At 45.2% G+C, this 27,855-nt stretch overlaps 1 protein-coding gene across 11 annotated transcripts in view; it reads right to left on the bottom strand.

Annotated features, from left to right (window-relative positions):
* LOC101738244 (serine/threonine-protein kinase Wnk) overlaps positions 1-27,855 on the bottom strand; it is a 72,385-nt gene continuing 44,530 nt past the window's right edge. For 9 of the 11 annotated variants that reach the window (XM_038021020.2, XM_038021015.2, XM_038021017.2 and 6 more), the window contains 20 exons: positions 24,251-24,347; positions 18,459-18,553; positions 18,109-18,289; positions 15,573-17,571; positions 14,956-15,167; positions 14,472-14,618; positions 13,177-13,994; positions 12,407-12,516; positions 11,037-11,123; positions 10,163-10,315; positions 8,794-8,943; positions 7,725-7,840; positions 6,872-6,955; positions 5,904-6,014; positions 5,010-5,088; positions 4,842-4,928; positions 3,977-4,176; positions 2,825-2,989; positions 1,118-1,247; positions 1-157 (listed from right to left, as the gene is read on the bottom strand). In XM_038021020.2, coding sequence (XP_037876948.1) covers positions 108-157; positions 1,118-1,247; positions 2,825-2,989; positions 3,977-4,176; positions 4,842-4,928; positions 5,010-5,088; positions 5,904-6,014; positions 6,872-6,955; positions 7,725-7,840; positions 8,794-8,943; positions 10,163-10,315; positions 11,037-11,123; positions 12,407-12,516; positions 13,177-13,994; positions 14,472-14,618; positions 14,956-15,167; positions 15,573-17,571; positions 18,109-18,289; positions 18,459-18,553; positions 24,251-24,347 — 5,071 coding nt within the window. In that variant the 3' untranslated portion in view covers positions 1-107. The remainder of the gene's footprint in view (positions 158-1,117; positions 1,248-2,824; positions 2,990-3,976; positions 4,177-4,841; positions 4,929-5,009; positions 5,089-5,903; positions 6,015-6,871; positions 6,956-7,724; positions 7,841-8,793; positions 8,944-10,162; positions 10,316-11,036; positions 11,124-12,406; positions 12,517-13,176; positions 13,995-14,471; positions 14,619-14,955; positions 15,168-15,572; positions 17,572-18,108; positions 18,290-18,458; positions 18,554-24,250; positions 24,348-27,855) is intronic. The other 2 variants (XM_038021018.2, XM_038021019.2) reach the window with 2 other exon arrangements.

Below are 27,855 nucleotides of genomic sequence, written 5' to 3'. Positions count from 1 at the left end.
TTTAGATATCACATGTGAATATTTAATTTACGAGTAATGATATATAGCATTATATTACACGTACAATAAATATATAGTATAAGGTACAAGGTGAATCGCTAGGCATGTCATAACTGCGCCGCCTCCACCGATAGCAGCACCATCTGCCGGCACAGCGCTGCAACCAACGCAATATTTTTTTGTTATTGGTTAGATGGTTAGATGAGCTCACAGCCCACTTGGTGTTAAGTGGTTACTGGAGCCCATAGACATCTACAACGTAAATGCGCCACCCGCCTCGATATATAAGTTCTAAGGTCTCAGTATAGTTACAACGGCTACCCCACCCTTCGAACCGAAACGCATTACTGCTTCACGGCGCAAATAGGCGGGGTGGTGGTACCTACCCGCGCGGACTCACAAGAGGTCCTACCACCAGTGATTACGCAAATTATAATTTTGCGGGTTTGATTTTTATTTTACGATGTTATTCCTTCACTGTTTTAAGACTTTAATACACCTCTCCCATGTTCCCCCTCTCCTTTGCTGGACATCAGCAGTACTTCATCTGCTATTGGTCGATAGCTTGAACCGTTAACATTACCGTCCTTAACCCACTGAGTTTCTCGCCGGATCTTCTCAGTGGGTCGCGTTTCCGATCCGGTGGTAGATTCTGCGAAGCACAGCTCTTGCTAGGACTAGTGTTAGCAGTGCTCCGGTTTGAGCCTTGAGAACTCACCTACACGCTAGGGTAACGCTGATATAGACTCTCAACGCTATCAGCATAGGTAGGAAAAAGTTACTGTCCACTTCAACCCAACTATTAGACGAGAATTATTTAGTTCAATTTCGATCTATGTATGTAGGCTGTTGTCTAAGTTGAACTTATGCCTCATTATTAGTTACCACAATAGAGATTGGGGGGAGGGGGGAGATGTGGCTTGACGTGAGCGCACTGATATCTCGTGACCAATGGTCAGACAGGTTTTTATTTGCATGGATGGGTGCACGAGTTTACAGCCCACCTGGTGTTAGGTGGTTACTGGAGCCTATAGACATTTACAATGTTGCCACCTACCTTGAGATATGAGTTCTAAGGTCTCAGGTAGGGGGGGGTTACACTATGAGGGAGACTCACCTTTGTCGGTGAGCGTCTCGTCGAGCAGCACGTGCGCAAGCAGGCCGCCCGCCAGCACCCGCCCCCCCGGCCCCACCGCCGCCCCCCTCCACCGGGACAGCTCCTCCGAGCACGGCACCAACTCCGCACTCTGAGGGACACATCATGAAACCGTGTATACATTTAAAGTTCTGTGTATCTGCAGTGTTTATTGCTGATGCACCAAACGGTCGATTCGTTGACTCATTACCTTCTCTTTTTTTTTCTCCCTACCTATGCTGATAGCCTTGAGAGGCTATTTCAGCGTCACCCTAACGTGTGAGCTAACGGGGCTCAAACCGGAGTGTTCCTAACACGAACCCCAGCAAGAGCAGTGCTTCGCAGAATCTACCACTGGATCGGAAACGCGACCCACTGAGAAGATCCGGCGAACCTTATCAGTAGCTATAGAGGCCTATGCGAAAGCAAAATAATCTTAGCCGATGTCAAATGAAAAGATAAAAAAAAAGATAATGAATAATATGTATCTAAATATAAATTAGGGTTGTTAATAAAGGCTTTTTTATCTTTATCTTTATCAGTAACTCCGAGAGTTGTTCGGAACTTGTATACAACATGTAACATAATTAACGCACACCCTGAAAGTAATTTGTTCAGAATCGGAATCTGGATCGATTTTGATTGTTTTTTATGTACTAAATTTTTTTTCTAAAATTTAGTTAAAACTAAGTAAATTACAGTCACCCTACACAGCTAGCTAAACAATTCATAAAAACGAAAATGGAACGTAAGTCAGGGTATTAAGACTTTTTAAAATGAAATATCTAATTAGTAAAAAAAAAAATTATTTAATTAAATAAATCTGATACTTATTTCAAGGCTAATAGTCTATTACAAAATAAAATACCTACGCACACAATACCAACAGCGACCGCCGGCACACAACAACACTACAATACATAAAAGAAAACCACGTAATACAAAAATAATTACTATCCCTTTCTTTCGTCGGCTTAATATTCTTACAATAAACGGCAGGCTAATCCCGATGCGACGCGGTTGCGTCGGCGGTGATCAAAGAAAAATCTAAACAACGAAGTCAACAAAATATTTTTGACAAGTCAGTCACGCCGCGTCCACCTTATCGATAAGAGGTCAAGTGATAGTGCAAATAAAATATCTCCCGTATTTCGCTATGTCTTTTCGGTCAGTGACCTCCTAGATCAGCTGATTTGACGCCTCTCGACTTTTTTTTGTGGGGGCGAATTAAATCACTAGTTTATAACACACAGACAATAAGTGCCGAAGAACTAAAGAATAAGATAATAACCGCCTTTGATAAAGTGAAAAGTGACATTGCAGTATTATCTAAAATAAAACAACAAATACGAAAACGGTCATTAAAGTGCATTGAACAAGCGGCGCGGCGAGTAGGTGTCTGTGTGTGCGTGCGCAGCGGAGTGTGAATCGGTGACCATTTTATTTCCACGAAATTGGAATAACTAATTTCACAAATAATCAATGTTAACGCACATATAAATAATATTTGGTGTATGCATAGCGTTTATACTATTAAAGTCTAATTGGGGTGTTTGAGGGTGTGCGTTAAATATGTTACATGTTGTATATGTAAGCTTCTCTTGAAAATGTCGTAAGCGAAATTCAGGTATCTGTCGAATATCTTGCGTTGTATGATGGCTACCGCCACGTCTGGTGGTGGGTACGTACTGGTGGTGGCGCGGGGACGCGCGGCTCGGGCTCGTGGTAGGCGGAGAACCCGTCGTGCTGCAGCAGCGGCAGCCGCGGCTCCAGCACCACGCACGCCGCGTCGCCCAGCACCAGGTACCCGCCGGCGCCCTCCGTGCTCTCCGCGCCGACGGTCTTTGGACTCTCCTACATTAACATTATTGTTTAATATTCACTTTTCAATAATTACCCTTCCTTGAGACATTCCAAGGTGCTCGATGGGTTCGTAGACCTTGAGGCTCTGAACTTGAAAGAGATTGAGAGAGACAGTATTGTTTATGGTATAACAAAAAAAAACATAACATAAAGAAGTACAATCGACGGTCATATCGCTAAGAGCAATCTCTTCCAGACAACCATCTGGTGGACGAGAATCATTTAGAAACGAATTACACCAGATGAGCAAACCTATTTCAATAAAATTAAAGAGTAAACTACGCAGAATGTACATTTCTTTCGTACAACGACAAAAAAATTTAAAAGACCATAGAATCGACAGTATATTTTTTTCCAACTTGACATTTCTTGAAGCAAATACTTGAGTATAATGACACCCATAAATTGAAGTAGTAAATATTTATTAATGATAAATAGAAAATCTATTAAAGTAGGCAATTATTAGGTAAAATAGGTACGTAGGCCTTTCTGTTAAATAATCTGGTTTCCTGACATGACAGTTTACTAGGGTTGACAAAATTTTTGGCTTTCATAATAAAAAAAAATTACGGGGTATTTTGTAGCACGTTGTATGCAATTCTATACATATAAAAATAAATGATGATGAATGAATGATATTCGTCAGTCTCGCTAAAACTCGAGAACGGCTGGACCGATTTGGCTAATTTTGGTGTTGAATTATTTGTGGTGTAAGTCCAGAGAAGGTTTAAAAGGTAGATAAATATGAAAATCTTCGGAATTAAATAAAAATAACAATTTTGTTTTTTCCTCGGACGGATTCCTTTTGTTTGTTTTAAGTTTATTTTATACAAAAGTTTAGTTCTTTTATTTATCGATTGAGGCACGACGAAGTCTGCCGGGTCAGCTAGTACAATAATAATAATTTTGCTTCTTTACACATAAATAAGAATGCTTGCTAGCTACTACGGGTAGTAGTGGCGGGGGTGGTTACCGTACCGGCGTGTGCGGCGTGGGGTCGATGATGGCGACGAGCGCGCCCCCCAGCGCGTCGTCCAGCAGGTAGGTGGGTCCCCGGCGCGGCGTGATGACGTACGTGTCGGGCCCCTCCTCGCCGCCCTCCGCCCCCTCCCCGCTGTCGGCCCCCTCGCCGCCCTCCGTCTCCTCGCCGCCGGACCCCACCTCGCCGCTCTCCTTCTCTAAACGCACCAAACAACTCACTTTAATTCTAAATGATCACCTAAGCCAATGTTGTTTATATTTGTAATCTTGTTAAACACAATTAAGCGCATCGTATGAACAGTACCTATTGAAATAAATATAATAAGGTCAAGTTCAGCGGATATATTAGTATACCCATGCGAGAACTTATTACACGTCCACCTCTGGTGTTAAGTAGTTACCGGAGCTCATAGACATCTACAACATAAATGCAGCCATCCACCTAGATATGAGTTCTAAGGTCTCAGTACAGTTACAACGGCTGTCCCGCCCTTCGAACCGAAACGCATTACTGCTTCCCGGCAGAAATAGGCAGGGTGGTGATACCTATCCGTGGGGACTCTTGAGACGTTCTATCACGAGTAATTAAGAAAATTATAATATAATTTTGCGACTTTGATTTTTACACGATGTTAATCCTTCACCGTGGAAGTCAATCGTGAACAATTGTCAAGTACGTATTTCATTGGAAAAATTGGTACCCGTCTGCGGGATTCGAACACCGGTGTATCGCTACATTTGAATGCACCGGACGTCCTATCCTTTAGGTCACGACGACTTCATATTATTTTATACGTTTTATTTTATTTTAATTTATCTTATTCATTCAATTGGCAACACTAAGCCGCAGCTCCAACAGTACCTGCGTGCTGCAGCAGCCTGCACAGCGAGTAGCCCGCGCACGGCGCCGCGCGCGACACCACGAACCGCCCCGCGCCCCCCACCTCGCCTGCAACAGCCGACACAGTTACTGCATGCCCCCTCCCCTCCCCCCTCCACCGGCGCCAAGACGTATCACAAGAGTTCGTACCTTCGTAAGCGTTGACGGGCGTGTCGGTGTCGCTGGACAGCAGGTCGTGCTCCTCGGCGCTGTGTTGTATGAACACGGCCTGCAACAAGACACGGGGGTACGTTACTAAATACTTTAACAGTTTTTTTTTCCTTGGGAGGCTATTTTAGCGTATCTTTAACTAGTAGGTGAGCTCACGGGACTCAATCCTGACGACGTTGTTAACACGAACGTAAGAGCAGTGCTTCGCAGAATCTACCACCGGATCGGAAACGCAACCCACTGAGAAGATCCGGCGAGAAACTCAGTGGGCTGTGTCTGTGGGTTATTTTACTCGTCGAGCCCGAGAACGATGACCGGATAACAGTTAAATACAGTTCATTCAAACATTATATTGAAAACAGCGAATTATAATTAAATTACATGAAGAAATATTCACACGTCACACGCTTATGTGCATTTATTCCTTTATCACTTAGCTACATCAGTTTCTGAACTTTCGTCTCAAATTTCGAACTCATGTATCAAAGTACGTGGCACTCACATTACCTTTGTGAGCCTCAGCGAACTCATTGATGAGATTTAGCTACTAAATTGGAAGATTTACTCTGAGGATAAGTTATAGGCGGCATGACGTCACTGAGCAGTTTTCAGGCGGGCTTTTTATTTATTTATTGCTTAGATGTGTGGACGAGCTCACAGCCCACCTGGTGTTAAGTGGTTACTGGCGCCCATAGACATCTACAACGTAAATGCGTCACACACCTTGAGATAAGTTCTAAGGTCAGTATAGTTACAACGGCTGCCCCACCCTTCAAACCGAAACGCATTACTGCTACACGGCAGAAATAGGCAGGGTGGTGGTACCTACTGGTGCGGAGTCACAAGAGGTGCTACCAGCAGTAGAGAGGCTACCTTGGGCGGCGCGTGCTTGTAGTGGAGGCTGATCTTGCTGAGCTCGTGGTCCAGCTCCGCTAGCTGCGACACGTGGCGGGACTTATGCACCTCGCTCGCCTCTACGTCAGACTGTTGGAACAGAAAATAAAATTAAACAAATCCCTTTTTTTTATTGTCCTTGTAGACAGACGAGCATACGGCCTACCTAATGGTGAGTGGTTACAGTCGCCCATGGACTTCAGCAATACCAGGGGCAGAGCCAAGTCGCTGCCTATCTATCTGTCATGACATGCCCCTTTACCATCTTAAGAAATTATACTTCTGCGTGTATATAGTACCATATTTCCAGCGACTTTATACATTTTTTTAAATTGCCTTTGTAGGCTAATGAGCATACCGTCGGTCGTGGCCATCAGTACGCTAGAAGTAAATCCAAGCCGTGATCTACTATTCAACTTATTATAAAGACTAAAAGCATTTAGTGAACCGACCGAATAGTGAAGACGTCGTGGCCTAATGAATAAGATATCCGGTGCATTCGTATGTAGCGATGCACCAATGTTCGAATCCCGCAGGCGGGTACCAACTTTTCTATACGTACCAAATGTTCACGTTTGACTTCCACGGTGAAAGAATAACAACGTGTAATAAAAATCAAACCCGCAAAATTATAATTGTCGTAATTACTGGTGGTAGGACCTCTTGTGAGTCCGCACGGGTAGGTACCACCGCCCCGCCTATTTCAACCATGAATCAGTAATGCGTTTTGGTTTGAAGGGCGGGGCAGCCGTTGTACTGTAAAAACTGAGACCTTAGAACTCATGTCTGAAGGTGGGTGGCGGTATTTACGTTGTAGATGTTTGTGGGCTCCGGTGACCCATCTCGTTTTTAAAAAAAAAAAAGTGCTGGTACTCCAGTCTCGGGGCGCTGGTGATCGTTTGGCAACTTCTATGTCATGACTGCCTCTAAATCAAAATGATACATACCTTAGCCAAATGATGCGTGTGCTGTCGATGCGTTGGCGACAACGCTGGACTGTACTCGAGCGGAGAGCCGGGAGACACCGGACCCTGATTAACGCATAAAATAATCAACGTATCTTTTAAAGTAATCATTCAAAAAAAAAAGCAGTACTTTGATCCATACAAGTACCTCCACCCCCCGTGTCCACCGCCAGCCGAACGTTGTAAACATGAATTCCAGTAGTAATATCTATGGGATTTCCATAGCTTGTCTATGTATCTACTTATTTTTTCCTATCAATTCTAGTAACCTCAAGGGGCTATATTAAATTCACAGAACGATATGTTTCTGCAAAGCATAGGTGATTCACATAAGTAAGTCGTCGTGGCCTAAAGGATAAGACGTCCGGTGCATACGTGTCGAGCGATGCACCGGTGTTCGAATCCCAGGCGGGTACCAATTTTTCTAATGAAATACGTACTCAACGAATGTTCACTATTGACTTCCACGGTGAAGGAATAATAAAATCGTGTAATAAAAATTCAAATCCGCGAAATTATAATTTGCATAATTACTGGTGGTAGGACGTCTTGTGAGTCCGCACGGGTAGGTACCTCCACCCTGCCCATTTCTGCCGTGAAGCAGTAATGCGTTTTGGTTTGAAGGGTGGGGCAGCCGTTGTAACTATACTTGAGACATCTCGAGATGGGTGGCGCATTTACTTTGTAGATGTCTATGGGCTCCAGTAACCACTTAGCACCAGGTGGGCTATGAGCTCGTCCACCCATCTAAACAATAAAAAAATAATAATAACCTAAACTGGCAAAAATGTGAAATAATCACAAAAACCTAATACTATAGGATATTGTAACTTACGCTGTTCGATATAGAGGCCAACTTGTGTTGCAGGGAGATCATGTAGTCGTTGTACGAGTGACTCTTGTTGGGCGTGCTCGGCTGCGACGAGCCCGTAGAGTTTACGTTGTTCATGCCTGCAGACAGACCGAATGTCTCTTGTTAACCGACTTGTAAAAAAGGAGGAGGTTCTCAATTCGACTCTATGTTTCTTTTATGTTTGTTGTATGTCTGAACTTTTGACTGGGTCAATCGATTTTGATGATTCTTTTTTTTTATTAGAAAGCTGACGCTTCCTGTGTGGTCCCATTTCAATTTAGTCCAGTTCTGATAATGGTATCCATGAGAAAACCATATAAGTCTTAAATTTGCATCAAGTACGTGCGCGACAAATAGATAAATAACTCAATAACTCAATATCACGCCTACTGATTTCGATGATTCTTGTTCTTAGTGTATATTAATTTGTTTTGGAATATATTTCTTTTTCTATTTAAAGTCCGTTTTTGTTAAAGCATGTCTATTAACAATTATGTCCGTGTGTAATACACGTTGTAGTCCACATCACATTCACATTTTTTGAAGTAAAACTTCTAATGTGACTTCCAACAAGGTAGCGTTAAACGTTTATCGCTACCATGGAATAGAAAGAGACAGAGAGAGAGTGAATGCGCGGCCCTCCATACCTGTTACAAGCCAGCGCGAGCGTTAGCAACGAGTAGCGTCCAATATTTTAGTGAAGTATTTAAAAAAATATATATATATAAAATATTTATTTTTCGATTTATAATTTAAAATATATATAAAATAAATGTTGAAGATGTCGCATCTCTTATACACAGCATTCCCTATTACAAGAGCTATCTGATTTAAGGATGAAAAATTAAGAAAACCACAACACCACATACCACATACCAATACACATCCAAAAAGAAGTTTCACTTCATTCACATTACACAAAGTTGCATCGGTACCGTTTTTTTTATATCTAAATACTTGAACTTATGTTCTGGCTCTGATAACATGGTGAAAGTAGTCCTAAACATATATTTTCGCCCGCAGTCCCCCCCTCCCCCGTGACGTCACCCACCTATGTCGATGTCGACGGGCCTCCTGGCGAGTGAGACCGCCCGGTGCGCGACGAGCTGCGAGAGATTCTGTCCGACCAGTCCGCCCACGCCCAGCTTCTGCCCGCCCATGAGGGTCTGCCCGCCTAGCGACAAGTTCTGCCCAGCTAAACCTGCACAAAATACGAAAACGTTAGGAAAGTGTTATTTAAATTTTTTATGTACAAATATTACGTCCTAACGTATTCAACTCTTTGCATTACCCACAACACATGAAACAAAAGAAATATCAAAGAATTTTAAGGTAATAAGGCAGAGATCATTGATTGGTAGTAGTTGGATTGACTATTATCATGTGAGATGTTTTGGCTTGAATGTATTATTTAATAATTATTTAATCAAACCTTCGTTACTTAGTCACGCAAAAATACATTAATAGATTTGGCTGTATACATTTGAGACTTTGTATTTCAGTAATGATTATTACCCGGGCAGCCGCAACCACAGGGACATCTGCTATAGTTAACACCAGTGTTAACGGATTTCACATAATAAAGGTTCTATCTACATACTGACTATAGTAGAATTATTTTGTCCGCGCAGTTTGGGTCATAAAACATAACCCGGCTAGGGCGGCGAGCATATTGCGCGAGTGCAACGCCATTATCGATAGAAACAAATGAGTCATCGAGGGCAGGTACACGGCGGCGGGGTGGTATACGGAAGGTGGTGAGACATTGTTATGTTATGAGTCATTTGTACTTACCTGCAAATTATGAAGAAATGAAATGAAGAGAAATGTGTTTTTATGCATTCGTTCTCTGAATTTCTTTAGTGACACAATGGCTACTCCTTTGTTTTGTATCAAAACGGCAGAATTTATTCAAAATAATATTTACACGTATTGTTATCAACAATATGGTAACATTTTTCACTGAAATAAGAATAGATCCCGACAAGTTACAAAGTGTTAATTTCTGCCGTTCTCGTTAACTTGCTGCGGCGATATGTGGTGTAAGTGTTCGATTACGGATTTTTTCTTTCATTTTTATCACTAACCCACAAAATTACAAAACTAAATACACTATCGATAACGCTTATCGACAATAATAATGCGCATCACTATGCCCGTCCATAAGGCTCGTGAGTGGAAGAGAGAGCAGAATACTCGCTTCACCGCTCCGATTTTTTATGACCCAAACTGCACGGACAAAATAATTCTACTATAGTTGTTTATGTACCACAGAGAACACAAGCAACTGTTGTATACTCTATAAACGCGTCATTATTTATAAATTAAAAAAATTGGTTGACATGGGTGTAACCGCAAGGCAAGTTTATTATAACGTGTAAAAATTAATTAAACTAGTTTTATTCAGTATATGTGTATACCCAAATTGTGCGTAAGATTCTGCCCCATTAGATTCTGGTTGAGCGCCAAGTTGTGGGCCAGGCCGATGTTCTGATGCTGGAGAGGAAGTCCCAAGCCCAGCAGCGGCCCGCCCAGCTGTCCACTGACCGACGTCTGCAGGACTTGTTGCTGAGCTAAAAAAACATTAAGATTACATCCACCCCTTTTTCCCCCTACCTATGCTGATAGCCTTGGGAAGCTATATCAGCGTTACCCTAGCGTGTAGGTGAGCTCACGAGGTCAGTCCGGAGGCGTTGTTAACGCTGGTCCTAGTGCTTCGCAGAATCTACCACCGGATCGGAAACGCGACCCACTGAGTAGATCCGACGAGAAACTCAGTGGGCTGTGTCTATGGGTTAATTTACTCGCCGAGCCCTTCATTGCAAGCGACGGGTTCGGCGAGGGCGGTGACCGGTGCTTGAGGTCCCTAAAAGCACCGTTAATGGATCGGGAAAATCCGTAATGACGTGGCCCATCACACTAACACGTGACAGTATCATTTTGTTTAGAAACAATTGTTTAATCTTAAAAATAACAATGAAACTAAAGGATGAGGTTGCAGTTGTTGAAGCGGACCCAACCGTTAAATTACCGACATAAAATTCTATTTTCAATTTTAATTGGGGACATAATAATTATTTTTTATTAGTGATTGCCAATCGCCATGGTTCGCCACAGTCACGCATGTATGTCAGCTGTTTGCCATAACATTTCAGTTAATCGTCGTATATAAGAGTGAATATCTCTGGTTCACATTGCACAGGGAATCGCAGAGTTCGGGGCCCGACGACCATGTGGGATTTTATATCAAAGAGCGAACATACGAGTCGGCTGTGGCGGCCCGTGGCAGCTCACCTAGGAGATCGTTGGCTGTGGCCAGCATGGGCGGGTAGTACTGCTGCGGGTACTGCGGGCCCAGCACGCCGCCCACCACGCCGGGCGCTGGTTAGTCGCCACACGACACAATCGCATTAATAATATTTAACGTACTAAAACATTCACATCAGGCGACATTCGATTATTTGCGAGCTTTTAAAGTGCAAACGTTAAGCCGCTTTCAGACTGCGCCATAATATAATATATTCTGAAGTCGTCGTGGCCTAACGGATAAGACGTCCGGTGCATTCGTGCTGAGCGATGCACCGGTGTTCGAATCCCGCAGGCGGGTACCAATTTTTCTAATGAAATACGTACTCAACAAATGTTCACGATTGACTTCCACGGTGAAGGAATAATATCGTGTAGTAAAAATCAAACCCGCAAAATTATAATTTGCATAATTACTGGTGGTAGGACCTCTTGTGAGTCCGCGCGGATAGGTACCACCACTACCCTGCCTATTTTTGCCGTGAAGCAGTAATGCGTTTCGGTTTGAAGGGCAGCCGTTTAACTATACTGAGACCTTAGAACTTATATCTCAAGGTGAGTGGCGCATGTACGTTGTAGATGTCTATGGGCTCCAATAACAGCTTAACGCCAGGTGGGCTGTGAGCTCGTCCACCCATCTAAGCAATAAAAAAAAACTTATGGACACGTTCACACTGTACTATACTATATATTATTAGCTAAGTATACTATATGGAACTATAGTATAGTGTAGTCTGAAAGCAGCTTTACATTGTTCTCCTGCCGTACTTATGTACAGCGTGTTCTATTATCAATTAAATAAATAAGCTGTTATTCGCGAATGTGATCGATACAATAACGACCGGTAGACGTGTGCCGTGACTCATTAACACCCTGACAGCCGTGTAGGTCACCGGTGCCCTACCCGGCGCACTGAAGTAATTATGTCGATTTCTGTTACTAAGCACCTAGATTGTCCAACTTGGCCTTCTTTTGTTTGTTATTATGTGTAAGTATTTTAGATAACTTAGAAATAGATTCATTCTTAGTATCTTCGGATTCGTCTTTCCCAGGGTCTACTAGATATTCCGGGGCATTAGTAGCAGAAGTCGACATAATTACGTCAGAGCGCCACGGAGGGCACCGGTAACCTACGCGGCAGTCAAAAGATTAGGAATCGTCTTAAGTCACTTTAACTGAACACAAGAGACGATTGAGCAAACATGAGACAACTTTAGTTCCACGAGCGTTACAGTTAGTGCAGCGTATACTCAATATATAAATTAATATGATTTTCAAAGCAATACGCTAAATTAGCAGACATACTCCTTTAAATAGTTGAACAAAGCTAACAAGACAAGGTGAGCATTGATACATACCGGGTGGATTGTTATTGAGTATGGTGCTGTGGAGACCCAAGTCTGGCTGCGGGAAGGTGGGCTGATTGAGAAGTCCCAAGAGATTCGGACCGGACAAATTCTGTTGCTGACTGGAATACATGACAACATTCTATATACAAAACTATATTACAGTTCTCAGAGCGAGCTTAAGTTTTCATAATTTTCATTTCTAATTAACACAGTTATTGTCTTGAATATGGTGTACATGTGTCAACTCTTTATTACTCTTACTTAATAACATTTTTTTAATTTGCGTCTATTTTGTTTTTACTTTTGTATTGGTACAATATAAAGCATTAAAAAACCATTTATAATATGTATCTTTTGCAAGAAAATCAAAATAAATAAATGTGTTTTTTTTTACATATTCGGTTGTAGCTTAATAGGGCAAGAGCTATCACTACCAATAAATGAATCTACCATCTAATCGGAATCGCGATCCACTGGAAGATTCGCCGAGAAACTCAGCAGGTTGTCTATGGGCTAGTTTGATCGTCAATTTCGACATAAAGATAATTTTTTGTTCGTTTAGCTTGGTTTTTAATGTTGTTTTTTGTTTGTTTTTATTTTATATTTATATTAGAAGCTTTTTAATATCAATATTATGGGAGTGATCCTTTGAAATAAGTAAATCACTCCCATTCAACGACCTTAAGTTAGGACTTTCTCCTGTGTTACACAAACTTATAGGAGACAAAAAAATTAACCCTATTCTAAAGCACAGAGTTTACTAGTATGAGACAACTCACTTCATAATATTCTGTTTGAGTAACATCCTATGTATGTTCTCAGCATTAGGCATGGTGTCAGCGACCCCGGGTGTTGGGATTATGTTCTGGGTGGCCGGTGCCCTCGCGGGGTCGACCAGGCCGGCTCCAAGAACATTAAGGCCGAGGTCGTTGCCCATGGGCGTGCCCGCTTGACTTAGACCAAGCAGAGGACTGTCCGTTGCAATCTGCAGGGGTGTCGTCAAATTGGGCTGCAGCATCATCGGGTTGATGACATTCTGGATGGGCACGCTGGATACCGGTACCGACATCGGTATGCTAGTAACTGGTTCCGGTACTGGCTCGACCCTCTCGGGCTGGTAGGTAGGAACTTGTGTCTCTGGCAGGCCATTGACCTGCACCTCCCTCAGTTCTTTGGCTAGATCCTGAAGTCTCTCAGGCTCCGGTATCACAGTCTTCTCCTCGGGTAGATTCTCCCCGCGGTCCACTACTGGACTGACTAGAAATCTGGATATCTTCCTTGTGGGTTTGAACGGTTTCCGGTCGCTGCTCTGGGACTCAGTACTGCCGGACCGTTCAGGAGCCGTCGATCCGCCGTCCGACTGGTTGGAGCCTATAGACGAGGCGGTGCTGATCTTCCTGGCGAGAGTATCGACTCGTTCGGGCGCGGGTTCAGCCCGCGGTTCCGCTTGGGTTTCAGTCTTCTGTTCGGGAGGATCGTACGCCAGTTCCGCGGCGATGTTGTCGTGGCTCGCGGTCGGCGTGGTGCACTCCGAGTTGTCCTGGTTCGAGTCCGTCAGGTTCTCTTCTCGCTCAGTCGTTTCTGAATCGTAATCAGTCTGTGGAAACAGTAGCAATCAAGTTGAAGTTTAGAAATCTTTTTTTAAGGATTTTATGACCTGGTAACTAAGACCTTTAGGTCAAGTCTTATTCTAATTTTAATGAAAACTTTTTTATATGAAAAATGATATTATGAAATGAAATGAGATGAGATGATATGGGATGAAATATAATCTCAGTAAAATAGTGGTCATTTACTGAGACGTTTTCAGTTGATCTTTTGGGGGATCCCGAGAAGTTACGTTCAGCGGCTTTGTTTCATTTTCCCACATTTGTGCACTAACACAGATATTAAACAGTTAATAAGCCACCGTTATTACACATTTAAACCTGAAGAAACACTAAATAGACAAAATAAAACAAATCACACAACTTCACTGCTCGCGTTCCCGCCAAAGAGTCTTTAGAAATATTCGTTATGATTCGACCATAGGATACGGAATATATAGAATGGAGCAGCACTCTGCCGGTCGTACCTTATCGATGTTGAGTCGCAGCGCGGAGTGGTGCGCGTGGCTGAGCACGGGCGTGGCGGCGGGGTCGGCGATGAGCTGCCGCACGATGTCGCGGATGAGCTCCATGAACGTCGCGCTCTGCCACTCCGGGAGCAGGTTGTTCGACACCTGCAACACGCTAACATGTACTGCTGCACTGGGCTCATTAATTAAAACACCCGAGAGGGACTTTACTGGTGGTAGGACCTCTTGTGAGTCCGCGCAGGTAGGTACCACCGCCCTGGCTATTTCTGCCGTGAAGCAGTAATGCGTTTCGGTTGGAAGGGTGGGGCAGCCGTTGTACTGTTCAAAATGAGACTTTACAACTCATGTCTCAAGGTGGGCGGCGCATTTACGTTGTAGATGTCTATGAGCTCCGGTAACCATTTAACACCAGGTGGGCCGTGAGCTCGTCCACCCACCTAAGCAATAGAAATAGAGATTGAGAAACGGGGCGTCGACTCACGAGATTGCTGGCGATCTCCTCCGGGTTGACATCGGTGACGTCGAACTTGAACGTGACGGTCTTGGACTTGGACTCGAGCTGGCACTCCACCCCGGTCCCGGCCTCGTTCACCTCCAGCACCGTCAGCTTCGGGAGCTTGTCCTTCTCCCGGGAACGCTTCTTCGAGCCGCGAGATTTCTTCTCGTTGGTTACCGGCGATGAAATGGCTGTGCCTAGTAAAAGTTTACATGTCGTTAAGTATGTAGTATCATGAAGCTTTTTTTTATTGCTTTGATGGGTGTTAAGTGGTTACTGGAGCCCATAGACATATACAACGTAAATACCGCCACCCACCCTGAGATATAAGTTCTAAGGTCTCAGTATAGTTACAACGGCTGCCCCACCCTTCAAACCGAAACGCATTACTGCTTCACGGCTGAAATAGGCAGGGTGGTGGTTCGGACTCACAAAGGTCCTACCACCAGTAATTACGCAAAATATAATTTTGCGGGTTGGATTTTTATTACACGATGTTATTCCTTCACCGTGGAAGTCGATCGCGAACATTTGTTAAGTACGTATTTCATTAGAAAAATTGATACCCGCCTGCATTTTCTAATAAATAAATAAAAAATTACCTTCGGCTGGTGTGTCAGCTTGTTTCTCATCAACGGAACCCAACTCTGGCTGTCTGACTGCATCTGCGGGTACACTGCTGGAGGGTACGTCCGTCATTGGAGTTAGGAACTGCTCCTTTTGACCACCGTTCACGTGGAAGCCGGTCTCTTCCAAGTTCAACCTCTGGGGGACCGACTCGTGCGGCGCGGGATGGGATGGGATCGGCTGGGGATGCGCCGGAGTCGGGTGCGACTGGGCTGCCGGTATCGACTGTATCGGCTGACTGATGAGTTGCGTTGGCGGGATGGCCTGGGACTGCGGGATGGATGGAACCTGCTGCGGCTGCGACAAAGGTTGGGAGATCGTAGCGTTTTGAGGCAGGACCTGAGCGGGTTGTTGGACAGTTTGCATGGTCTGCGGAACTGAGTGCATGGGCGGAGGCATGGATTGGATTGGCATAGTCTGAGCCATGGATGCGGGCTGCATCGTCGGCATCCCCTGTGTGGACTGCGGGAGCGACTGAACAGGCTGCGAGATGGAATGCTGTATGGGTTGGTTCGGTTGAGGCAACGCTTGCACGGGCTGAGGCATCGACTGGACCGGTTGAGGCACGGACTGCGTGTGCATGGGCTGGGTCATTTGTTGAGGAATACTTTGTGCGACGCTCATTTTCTGCACATTATCTTGCATGGTCTGCGCCATTGAGGACGGAATAGACGACTGCATCATCTGCATCTGCTGGTTTTGTTGCTGGTACATCTGCAGGGGATTCGAAGTATAGTTCTGCACGGGCGTTCCCTCGTGACTAGATATCTGCCTGTCCTGTTGGACAACGTTGAAGTTCTGCGCCATTTGCAAATTGTGAGGAAGAGACTGCCCCTGCATCTGATGCACTTTGTGGTGGTAGGGGTCCTCAGACTGAAGAGTTTGTTTCTGCAGATCCAAATACTGATGTTGGTACTGTAGCTGATCGACTGACACTTGTTGCTGTAGGGCTGGCTTCTGATAGTCCTGCATCATCATCTGCTGGTCGTGTACGTCTGTGGTGGAACTGATCTGGCTCTGCTCTGACGCTTGTCTCTGGTACATGGGCCGTTGGGCTCGCAACATCTCCTCCATCTTCTGTTGTTGCTGACCGATTAGTTGTTGTTTCTGGGCCAAATACGCAATATTCTGCGGGTCTATGTACTTCTGTTGCGCCTGCATCTGCCACTCTTGCTGAGCCAAATACTGCTGCTGCAACGTTCTCAAGTGCTGCGGGGAGAGCGTCTGTCCGGGGATATACAGGTGCTGTTGGTTAAGCATTTGCTGCTGCAACGCATACTGTTGTTGCGCCAGCATTTGCTTCTGCATATTGAGTTGCTGCTGCACTTGCGCGACTTGCTGCTGGGCTTGTTCCACTTGCTGCTGCTGAGCGAATATAGCAGGATCCACGGCCGTCAACATCGGCTGAACGTATTGTTGGTTCTGCTGTATGGATACGTTTTGTTGCTGCATCTGCATCCCTATCAAGTTTTGCATCTTCTGTTTCAGCTCTTGCTCCTGAAGTTGTTCGTTTTCTGTTTGCATGGGTGGCACCGCGGTCTGCGCTTGAGTTTGGGGTTGGGTTTCAGATTCAGACTCCTTTCTTGTTTGCAACGTTTCTGGTCTATGAATGATTTGAGCTAAAATATTCTGTAAGTTCTGCAAGGAGGGATCTAGGATCTGATTGTTGACCACGGACTGGGGAGCGTTCATGATGTGCTCCTGTGTTGTCAGTTGTTCTTCAAACTGCTTCTGCTGGATGGCGGCTGCCTGCTGAGCAATGATGTTCTGTTGGCGCTGGATAATTTGCTGCTGTAAGACTTGACTCTGGTTATTGATCTCGGCGGTCAGCTGCTGGTTGAGGAGGTTCGGTTGAATCTGATTCTGCGAAACTGTCGGTTCGAGGATCTGCTGGGTTTGTTGTTCCATCAACACCTGACCTTGGACGGTTTGTTCCAGCATGTGCTGGTTTAAGAGATTCTGCTCCATTAGGGCCTGGAAATAAAATCACAAATAATTGCAATTTGTGAGCGAAATTTAACCAAATTTAACAATGACTCTGATCAGTCCTGCACATTATGGAAGGCCATACTTTAATATACATGTTCTAATATCAGAAATCTATATACATATATATAAAAAATGAATCGTTGCTGTTCGTTAGTCTCGCTAAAACTCGAGAACGGCTGGACCAATTTGGCTAATTTTGGTCTTGAATTATTCGTGGAAGTCCAGAGAAGGTTTAAAAGGTAGATAAATATGAAAATTCTCGGAATCAAATAAAAATAACAATTTTGTTTTTCCTTTGATGTGTCCCCCGTCGGACAGATTCCTTTTGTTTGTTTTAGGTTTATTTTATACAAAAGCTTAGGTCTTTTATTTATCGATTAAGGCACTACGAAGTCTTTCAGGTCAGCTAGTATAAATATATTTCTTTGTAGAAATACACAAAGACCTAAATTCACGAGAAACTTGAAATCGATATAATATCTGTATGTAATTACTGGTTATGAAATTTAAAAGTTTCCGTACTTGCTGTTTCAGCTTATGCTCGAGCAGCGCATGCTGCAGATGCTGTTCTGACGGCGACATCCTGGCCTGCATCAGGTTGTGCTGCAGTAGCTTCATGGCGGTCTCCTCGTTGTTCAGCTGGTGGAACTGTTGCTGAAGCAGTTGCTGCTGAGCCTGCAGGAGTTGGGATTGTTGGCCTAGCCTGTCACAGAAATTGGGGAACTCTCTGTACTAGGCAACGTGTCGCGAGTGATCTCTCTGACAGTCTAGAACTCTATCTAACACTAATACGATCGTCTCGTAATTATATGAATGATTTTTCAAGGCTTTTAAGTGCTTAAAAGTTCTACAGCAAGAGTGGATATACTTACTGGACGGCTGCTAGAGGCGCGGGCCCCACTCCGTTCAGCAGGCCACTCTTCACTTGTTCGACGGGCCCAGGCTGCTGATTCTGCATCATCTTCATCTGCAAAAGATACATTTCAGCGTTTCCCTTCGACGTTCGCGACTCTTAGACTATAATTAAAACTATTTTAACGATTTAATTTCGCGTTTTTTATTCATTATAATTATCGTTTTGAATGCTCACTACAGTTGTATCACGATTGATTGTCCATTATAGTTTAGAAATTATAGGTATATTTATAAACATAGAGAAACTTCCGCGTGATTATTTTATATTGCTTTAAATGTGGGCACGAGTTCATGACCCATCTGGCATTAAGTGATTAACAGTTTCTAGACGTCACAGCTCGAATACGGCCACTCATTTCGAAAGATAAGATCGACCATTCGACTGGATTCCATTCTACCCCTTAAAATCCCTTTTTTTTTCCTACCTATGCTGATAGCCTTGAGAGGCTATTTTAGCTTCGCCCTAACGTTTGTAGGTGAGCTCACGGGGCTCAAACCTGACTACGATGCTAACACGAACCCTAGCAAGAGTCGTGCTTCGCAGAATCTACCACCGGATCATTCCGATTTGAGCAACCGACGCGCGTGGACGTGCTCATTGTTTTGTCGGAAGTGACTACCGGTGATAATAGATCATTGTTCGTGGCACATCTGTGGCCCAAGTGTTTCTCGGAATTTGTACCTGCGCCTAATTGCAAGGCATTGCCGCCCGGGAACTGTGCAGTGGTTCTATTCACTCTAATTCTATTCTAATTATTCTATTCACTAAAATTTCTAAAATTCCTAGAATCGCTTCGGCCAATTTAGTGTTACCGACGCAGGGGCCTCGCCGCAAGGCGAGCGCGTGTTTAAGTCCCGGGGCCGCCCCCCCCGGGCGAAAATCACGTAAAGATGGAGGAAAAACTTTTCATCGACTTCATTCGGGAAAAATATCCGTCAATCGCGCCCGAATTCGAAGCCTATAGGGCCTCATTTGGTAATTATTCTACCCCCGCATCTCTCGCCGCCGTCGCCAAACATGCCTCGCAGGCATGCCTCGCGTGCCCCGCCGCCGGTCCGTGTTCAAGCGCACGTACGCACGCCGCCGCCGTAGCGTCTAACGCCCCCGTCCCCGCTACCCCCGCGCCCGCGTCAATCACGTCAGTTTCGTCCGTCGCGACCTCAATAGCGTCTAGTTCAGGCTCCGATACCGAATCGGAGATGGACTTCGAGTCCGCAACTAGCCCTCAACCCGGAACCTCGGATGGGTTCCAAACTGTAACGCGCGGTAAAAAGCGTACTCGCGTCGTGGAGTCCCGGAGCTCCATGACGAAGCAAACCAAGTCCGCGACCGCCTCCCGACCGCAGGTAGTCGTAACGCCGGAGTCGGACTCCGCCCGCCGCGTAATCCCACCGCCGCGCCCAAAAACCGCGCCCGCGCCTAAAACAATTGTCCCGCCCCCGCTGATACTCCAGGAGAAGTCAGCGTGGAATCGCGTATCCCAGGCCCTTCAGGCCAACAAAATTAATTATACCCATGCGCGTAACGTCGCGCATGGGATTCAGATTAAGGTCGCAACGCCGGGCGACCATAGGGCCCTCTCTTCTTACCTCCGAAAGGAGAACATAGGTTATCACACCTATGCTCTTCAGGAGGACCGCGAACTCCGCGTAGTGATACGTGGAGTCCCCAAGGAACTCGACATAGACTACGTAAAGGAGGATTTGATCGGTCAGTCCCTCCCAATAATTAGTGTGCACCGGATGCACAGCGGACGCGGCAGACAGCCGTACAATATGATTCTCGTCGCGCTAGAATCAACCCCGGAGGCAAAGAAAAGAATCTCATGTCTCAAAACGATATGCGGCCTCTCCGGGGTCACCATCGAAGCCCCCCATAAACGTGGTACTCCCGGGCAGTGCCACAGGTGCCAGCTCTATGGCCACTCAGCGCGTAATTGCCACGCGCGCCCCCGCTGCGTGAAATGCCTCGGCGATCACGCAACCACAGAATGTTCGCGTGTTAGGGAAACCGCGACGGAACCCCCAAGCTGTGTCCTATGCCTTAAGCAAGGGCACCCGGCAAACTACCGCGGATGTCCTAGGGCTCCGCGTAAACGCCTGAACCACCCAGCCCCCCGAACCGTCGACCCAAAGACTTCGGCGCCTTCAGTGCCGAAACCAGCCTTCGTACCGGCTGCGGTTCCCACCGTCTCGGCGTGGAAAAAACCGCTGCCGTATACGAAGGAGGGAACACAAAACGTACCCCAGCTCCCGCCTGCGACACGTCACGCGCCTCAGCCCCTGCTCGCACCTCGCCCCGCGCCCGCGTACCGCCCCCCGCAACCCTCAGTCGTCAACGACTTCGCGCTCGTGCGCGACTTCGTCACCGCGGTAAACTTTGACCGTCTGCGATCGTTCGCAGATGCTATCCGTAGGTCGGTAACCCCCGAACAGCGGCTCGCGGCCGCTTTCGATCACATGGACGTCTACGAGTCCGTGTCTCGCAAGTTATAAAAATTCTTTACCGGTAATCAATGGCGCAAAAAGGTAGAGAAAAACCGTATTCCCTTACGTTAGCATTCTACAATGCTAACGGACTCGCGCGGCAACGCGATCAAATTTTCGAATTCCTCCGCGATAATCTTGTAGATATTTTGTTAGTGCAGGAGACCTGTCTGAAGCCCTCGCGTCGTGACCCGAAAGTCGCGAATTACGTCATGGTTAGGAATGACAGACTCACCGCCTCCAAAGGCGGGACTGCCATTTACTATAGGCGGGCTCTGCACGTTGTTCCTCTCGATACTCCCTCGCTCTTACATATCGAGGCGTCAGTGTGCCGTATCTCGCTGACGGGACACCAGCCGATCGTCATCGCATCCGTTTATCTCCCCCCGGACAAGCCCCTCCTGAGCAGTGACATCGAGTCACTGTTTGGCATGGGAGACTCCGTCATCCTGGCAGGCGATTTAAATTGCCACCACACTAGGTGGAACTGCCATCGTACGAACGTTAACGGTAGGCGTCTCGACGCGTTTATAGACGACCTCACTTTTGAAGTAGTCGGTCCCCCAACTCCAACATGTTATCCGTATAACATCGCGCTCCGTCCGAGCACTATAGACCTGGCATTGCTTAGGAACGTAACTCTGCGCTTACGTTCCATCGAAGCACTGTCAGAGCTCGACTCAGACCACCGACCTGTCCTTATGCAGCTCGGTCGCCCTCACAACCCAGCCACTGTTACGAGGACCATGGTGGATTGGAATAAGCTGGGCACGTGCCTAGCCGAAGCCGCTCCGCCAATCCTCCCTTACGGCCCGGATTCGAATCTATCCCCCGAGGACACCGTCGAATCCATAAACATCATTACCGATCACATCTCTTCCGCGATCATTAGATCTTCAAAAGAAGTCGATGTGGAGGACAGCTTCCACCGCATCAGACTGTCCTCCGAACTTAGGAATCTCTTAAGAGTTAGGAACGCGGCAATCCGGGCCTACGATCGTCTTCCCACGCATTCAAACCGGATTCGGATGCGTCGTCTACAACGCGAAGTCCACTCCCGCCTAAGTGACGCGCGTAACGATAATTGGCATAGTTATTTAGAACAACTCGCGCCCTCCCACCAAGCATACTGGCGACTAGCTAGGACTCTCAAATCCGAAACTACCGCTACTATGCCTCCCCTCGTACGCCCTTCAGGCCAACCACCGGCATTCGATGACGATGACAAGGCTGAGCTGCTGGCCGATGCACTGCAAGAGCAGTGCACCACCAGCACTCAACACGCGGACCCCGAACACACCGAGTTAGTCGACAGGGAGGTCGAGCGCAGAGCTTCCCTGCCGCCCTCGGACGCGTTACCCCCCATTACCACTGACGAAGTTAGAGACGCGATCCACAACCTCCAACCTAGGAAGGCACCCGGCTCCGACGGCATCCGCAACCGCGCGCTAAAACTCTTGCCAGTCCAACTGATAGCAATGTTGGCTACAATTTTAAATGCCGCTATGACGCACTGCATCTTTCCCGCGGTGTGGAAAGAAGCGGACGTTATCGGTATACATAAGCCGGGCAAACCGACAAACGAAACTTCTAGTTACCGTCCGATTAGTCTCCTCCCGACGATAGGAAAAATTTACGAACGGCTCCTTAGGAAACGCCTCTGGGATTTTGTTACCGCGAACAAACTTCTCATAGACGAACAGTTCGGATTCCGCTCTAAACACTCGTGCGTACAACAAGTGCACCGCCTCACGGAGCACATCCTGATAGGACTAAATAGGCGTAAACAAATCCCGACCGGCGCCCTCTTCTTCGACATCGCGAAGGCGTTCGACAAAGTCTGGCACAACGGTTTAATTTACAAACTGTACAACATGGGAGTGCCAGACAGACTCGTGCTCATCATACGAGACTTCTTGTCGAACCGTTCGTTTCGATATCGAGTAGAGGGAACTCGTTCTCGTCCCCGTCAACTGACTGCCGGAGTCCCGCAAGGCTCCGCGCTCTCCCCGTTATTATTTAGTTTGTATATCAATGATATACCCCGGTCTCCGGAGACCCATCTAGCGCTCTTCGCCGATGACACGGCTATCTACTACTCGTGTAGGAAGATGTCGCTGCTTCATCGGCGACTCCAGATCGCAGTAGCCACCATGGGACAGTGGTTCCGGAAGTGGCGCATCGACATCAACCCCACGAAAAGCACAGCGGTGCTCTTCAAAAGGGGTCGCCCTCCGAATACCACTTCGAGCATCCCACTCCCTAATAGGCGCGCAAACACCTCCGCCGTTAGCCCCGTCACTCTCTTTGGCCAGCCCATACCGTGGGCCTCGCAGGTCAAATACCTAGGCGTCACCCTCGACAGAGGGATGACATTCCGTCCCCATATTAAAACGGTACGCGACCGTGCCGCCTTCATATTAGGACGTCTCTACCCTATGCTTTGCAAGCGAAGCAAACTGTCCCTCCGTAATAAGGTAACTCTCTACAAAACTTGCATACGCCCCGTTATGACGTATGCAAGCGTAGCGTTCGCTCACGCAGCCCGCACCAACTTGAAGCCCCTTCAGGTTATTCAATCCCGATTCTGCAGGATAGCCGTCGGAGCACCATGGTTCCTGAGGAACGTGGATCTCCACGATGACCTGGAGCTTGACTCTGTCAGTAAGTATCTACAGTCGGCATCGCTGCGCCATTTTGAGAAGGCGGCACGACATGAGAACCCTCTCATCGTAGCCGCTGGAAATTACATACCCGACCCAGTAGACCGAATGGTAAACCGTCGACGTCGCCCAAAGCACGTCATTACGGATCCTCCTGATCCATTAACGGTGCTCTTAGGCACCACAAGCACCGGTCACCGTCCTCGTCGAACCCGTCGCTTGCGACGAAGGGCTCGACGAGCGAACTAACCCATAGACACAGCCCACTGAGTTTCTCGCCGGATCTTCTCAGTGGGTCGCGTTTCCGATCCGGTGGTAGATTCTGCGAAGCACTGCTCTTGCTAGGGTCAGTGTTAGCAACTCTCCGGTTGAGCCCCGCGAGCTCACCTACAAACGTTAGGGTGAAGCTGAAATAGCCTCTCAAGGCTATCAGCATAGGTAGGAAAAAAAAAAAAAAAAAACCACCGGATCAGAAACGCGACCCACTGAGAAGATCCGGCGAGAAACTCAGTGGGCTGTGTCTGAGAGTCCTCAAAATCCCAACAGGCACATCAGACTTTTTTTGTTACAATTATGGTGTATAGCCGAAATCAACTCACCTGTCGAAGTTGTTGCTCAAACATCTGTTGTTGTCGATTCTGTTCGATCATGACTTCTTGGTTGAACAAAAGTTGAGCTTTCTTCTCGGTCCGTTCACTGATGACATAAACGATAAAGTAACGTATTATTTACATAATAATATGTAGGATTGGTAAGAACGGAACGCATCACGAAAGCGTGGAACGGAACGTTAAAATGTGAGTGAGAGAAAATTGTAAGAAAAAGAAAAGAGAATGACAGAGAAAATCAAGATGGCGAATGACGGTTGAACAAGCACCGGAGTCACTATATTCATTGGTTTGGAAAAGGGATATTCATTGGAAATGGAGCAGATTCTAAACATTTTTGACTCATATCCAGCAATAAGTCTTCTCTATTATAACCTCTCGAGGATACAAGAACTAGTGGTCCCCCAATAGTCGAAATTCGACTATAATTAATTGAAATCATAAGTTTGAACATCATTATGGTTTTATTGTCAAAGGAGACGCCGTAGCTTACCACCACCACCACACATAGAGACATGAGTTGACACTACAGGTGCTTTTAGGAATCCCAAGAATCGGTCATCGTCCTCGACGAACCCGTCGCTTGCGACGAAGGGCTCGGCCAGCAAATTAACCCACAGACACAGCCCACTGAGTTTCTCTCCGGATCTTCTCAGTGGGTCGCGTTTCCGATGCGGTGGTAGATTCTGCGAAGCACTGCTCTTGCTAGGGTTAGTGCTAGTAACGTCGTCAGGCTTGAGCACCATGAGCTCACGTACTGGCTCGGTTACGCTGGCATAGCCTCTCAAGGCTACCAGTTTAGGTGGAAAAATTGATGGTGGAAACTTGTTTGGTTATTGTTTTAGCTATTTTTAATATATATGTTTGTTTTGTGCTGTTGGTTTACCTAATAAATTATTAAAAAAAACAACAACACCAAAATCCAATAGGTGTTGTATTCATTACAGCCACTGACATATCTAATTATAATGATAGCTATAGCTGAAATTATAAATAAACGTATGTAGGAAATTGCTGATAAAAACTGATAAGGTTTGTATGTATTAACATAAAAGGCGTTGAATACAGCTGTATTTGATTTGAATATATAATCTAAGCACTGCCACGCGCACGGTCTGATAATTGTGTGGACGTGTCTTGTTTTACTAAAACAATATATTAGGTGATATTAGGCAATGAAGTTTGAGATTGCTGATTACTGATTTCGACTAGAGTTTGAATTATTTCGAAGGCATTAGGGCCATCTGATGTTGACCATTACCCGTGAATAAGGCCAAGCTAGAGACACTGAGGAAGAGAGACTGATAGCATATTCGGCTAAAAACAAAACCGACATTAAGCTAAAATTTCATAATCTGTATATTGAGAAACAATCCTGCAATTTTAGATTACGAGTAATAATACAATACTTCTTATAATATTACAATAATTACGTACCTACATCATAACCAACTGTAATCCGCTTACCGTGTCAAAATCACAACTCAAACATCACATCACTTCCAATTTCATTTTATTACGTGCTTCTAGCTAGAAATATTATCCGTTCGAATTGCACGATTATATTGTTTCACTCACTCATCATATTAACATTCAAAACAAAGAACAGAATAGAAAAGTCGATCTATGCACAAAAGACATTCGAGAAATTTATCGATACGACACACTTATATATAATATGACCAAAACAAGCATCAAGAATAAGAGATTTGTTTTTCATTTATTTTTTATTTAAATTAAATAATATCCTTGAAAGAATACCTCTGTTTGTGTGCATATTCGATGAACGTGTAAAAACGTTATGAGTCTAGTTCGTTTGTGAATATCGTGGATCGTAATCTTACACGATATAGTGTTTATAATTATAGAACAATATGACGATTCTTATCTATAAATTTAAGAACACTTATTTACTTTTTTATTTTATTTTTTTCACCATTACACCGTCAAACGTTGGTGTTTAAGCTGTGTGTATTGTTTGAGATAAGCATAAAATTTCCAGTTCGGTTAATTATAATTTAGTTTTTGAATGTCCTTATGCAATTTAATATGATTTAAATTGACCTCGTCATGAATTCGGGTACAAGGAAAACATCTTTTTTTTTCTCGATTACACGAAACATTTTTTTACTGCAGCGCGTGTTAGTTTAATACCTAAATATAATAGTCGCAAAATGATAAATGAATACATTCACAGAACAATGGAATTCAATTGGTTAAACAAGATAACTCAAAAGAGCAAGTTATGTGAATCTATTCAACTATTTCTAGAATTTTTTTGTTTTTTTTTTTTTTTTTTTATTGCTTAGATGGGTGGACGAGCTCACAGCCCACCTGGTGTAAAGTGGTTACTGGAACCCATAGACATCGACAACGTAAACGCGCCACCCACCTTGAGATATAAGTTCTAAGGTCTCAGTATAGTTAGAACGGCTGCCCCGCCCTTCAAACAATACACAATTTACTTCAAACGATACAAATAGCTTATTGTGAGCTTTATATGTACCTATATGGAGTATAAAAATGAAATCTCGTCATCGGTAATTACTTCTTTAAACGAAATCGACTTAATATCAAATATAAATAGAAAGTAATTTACTTTTCAAGGTCAACTTTAATAGAGGGCTTTCACTTTTGTTCCCGTTAGCATAATATTACTTTTAAAGCTTTTATAATAGTACCTAACGTAGGATAACGGATGGTTGAGTCGCGCTAACGACATTTTCATGATAATTTTTCAGTTTCAAGTTCCAAAGAATAAAATTCGGTTAGCCGGAGTTTCTCGCCGGAACTTCTTAGTGGGTCACGATTCCGATCTTGTGGTAGATTAAGCTAAGCACCGCTCTTGCTAGGGCTAGTGTTATCAAATTCTCCCAGGTTGAGCCCGTGTGCTCACCTACACGTCCGCACGTAGCTGCAATAGCCTCTTAAGCTACCAGCGAATAAGTTGGAAAAAATATCGAACGGTCGGTCTCCCGTAAAATTCCATCCTTTTGGTGGTCGTCGTAGTAGTCGTCGTGGCCTAAAGGATAAGACGTCCGGTGCATTCGTGTGTAGCGATGCACCGGTGTTCGAATCCCGCAAGCGGGTACCAATTTTTCTAATGAAATACGTACTCAACAAATGTTCACGATTGACTTCCACGGTGAAGGAACTACATCATGTAATAAAAATCAAACCCGCAAAATTTTAATTTGCGTAATCACTGGTGGTAGGACCTCTTAGGAGTCCGCACGGGTAGGTACCACCACCCCGCCTATTTCCGCCGTGAAGCAGTAATGCGTTTCGGTTCGAAGGGTGGGGAAACATCTCGAGGTGGGTGGCGCGTTTACGTTGTAGATGTCTATGGGCTCCAGTAACCACTTAACACCAGGTGGGCTGTGAACTCGTCCACCCACCTAAGCACCTAACAGTCTTTTAAATGTAGTCCTACTCCGCCTCGAATGTTTCATTTTAGTCACAGAAAAACATATAAATTTAAGTTAAACAAATACATCGAGCCGGTAGATGACATACTGTTTCTTCAATATACGATGCGCAATTGTTACTGCAATAAGATTGCGTCACGACAATTAATCACGCGCAACGAACCGTAC

This window comes from Bombyx mori, chromosome 27 (genome assembly GCF_030269925.1).
Source record: "Bombyx mori chromosome 27, ASM3026992v2".
In the NCBI taxonomy this organism is placed as follows: Eukaryota; Metazoa; Arthropoda; class Insecta; order Lepidoptera; family Bombycidae; genus Bombyx; species Bombyx mori.
Note: the sequence above shows the minus strand (reverse complement) of the source record. Positions and strands in the feature narration are given on the sequence as shown.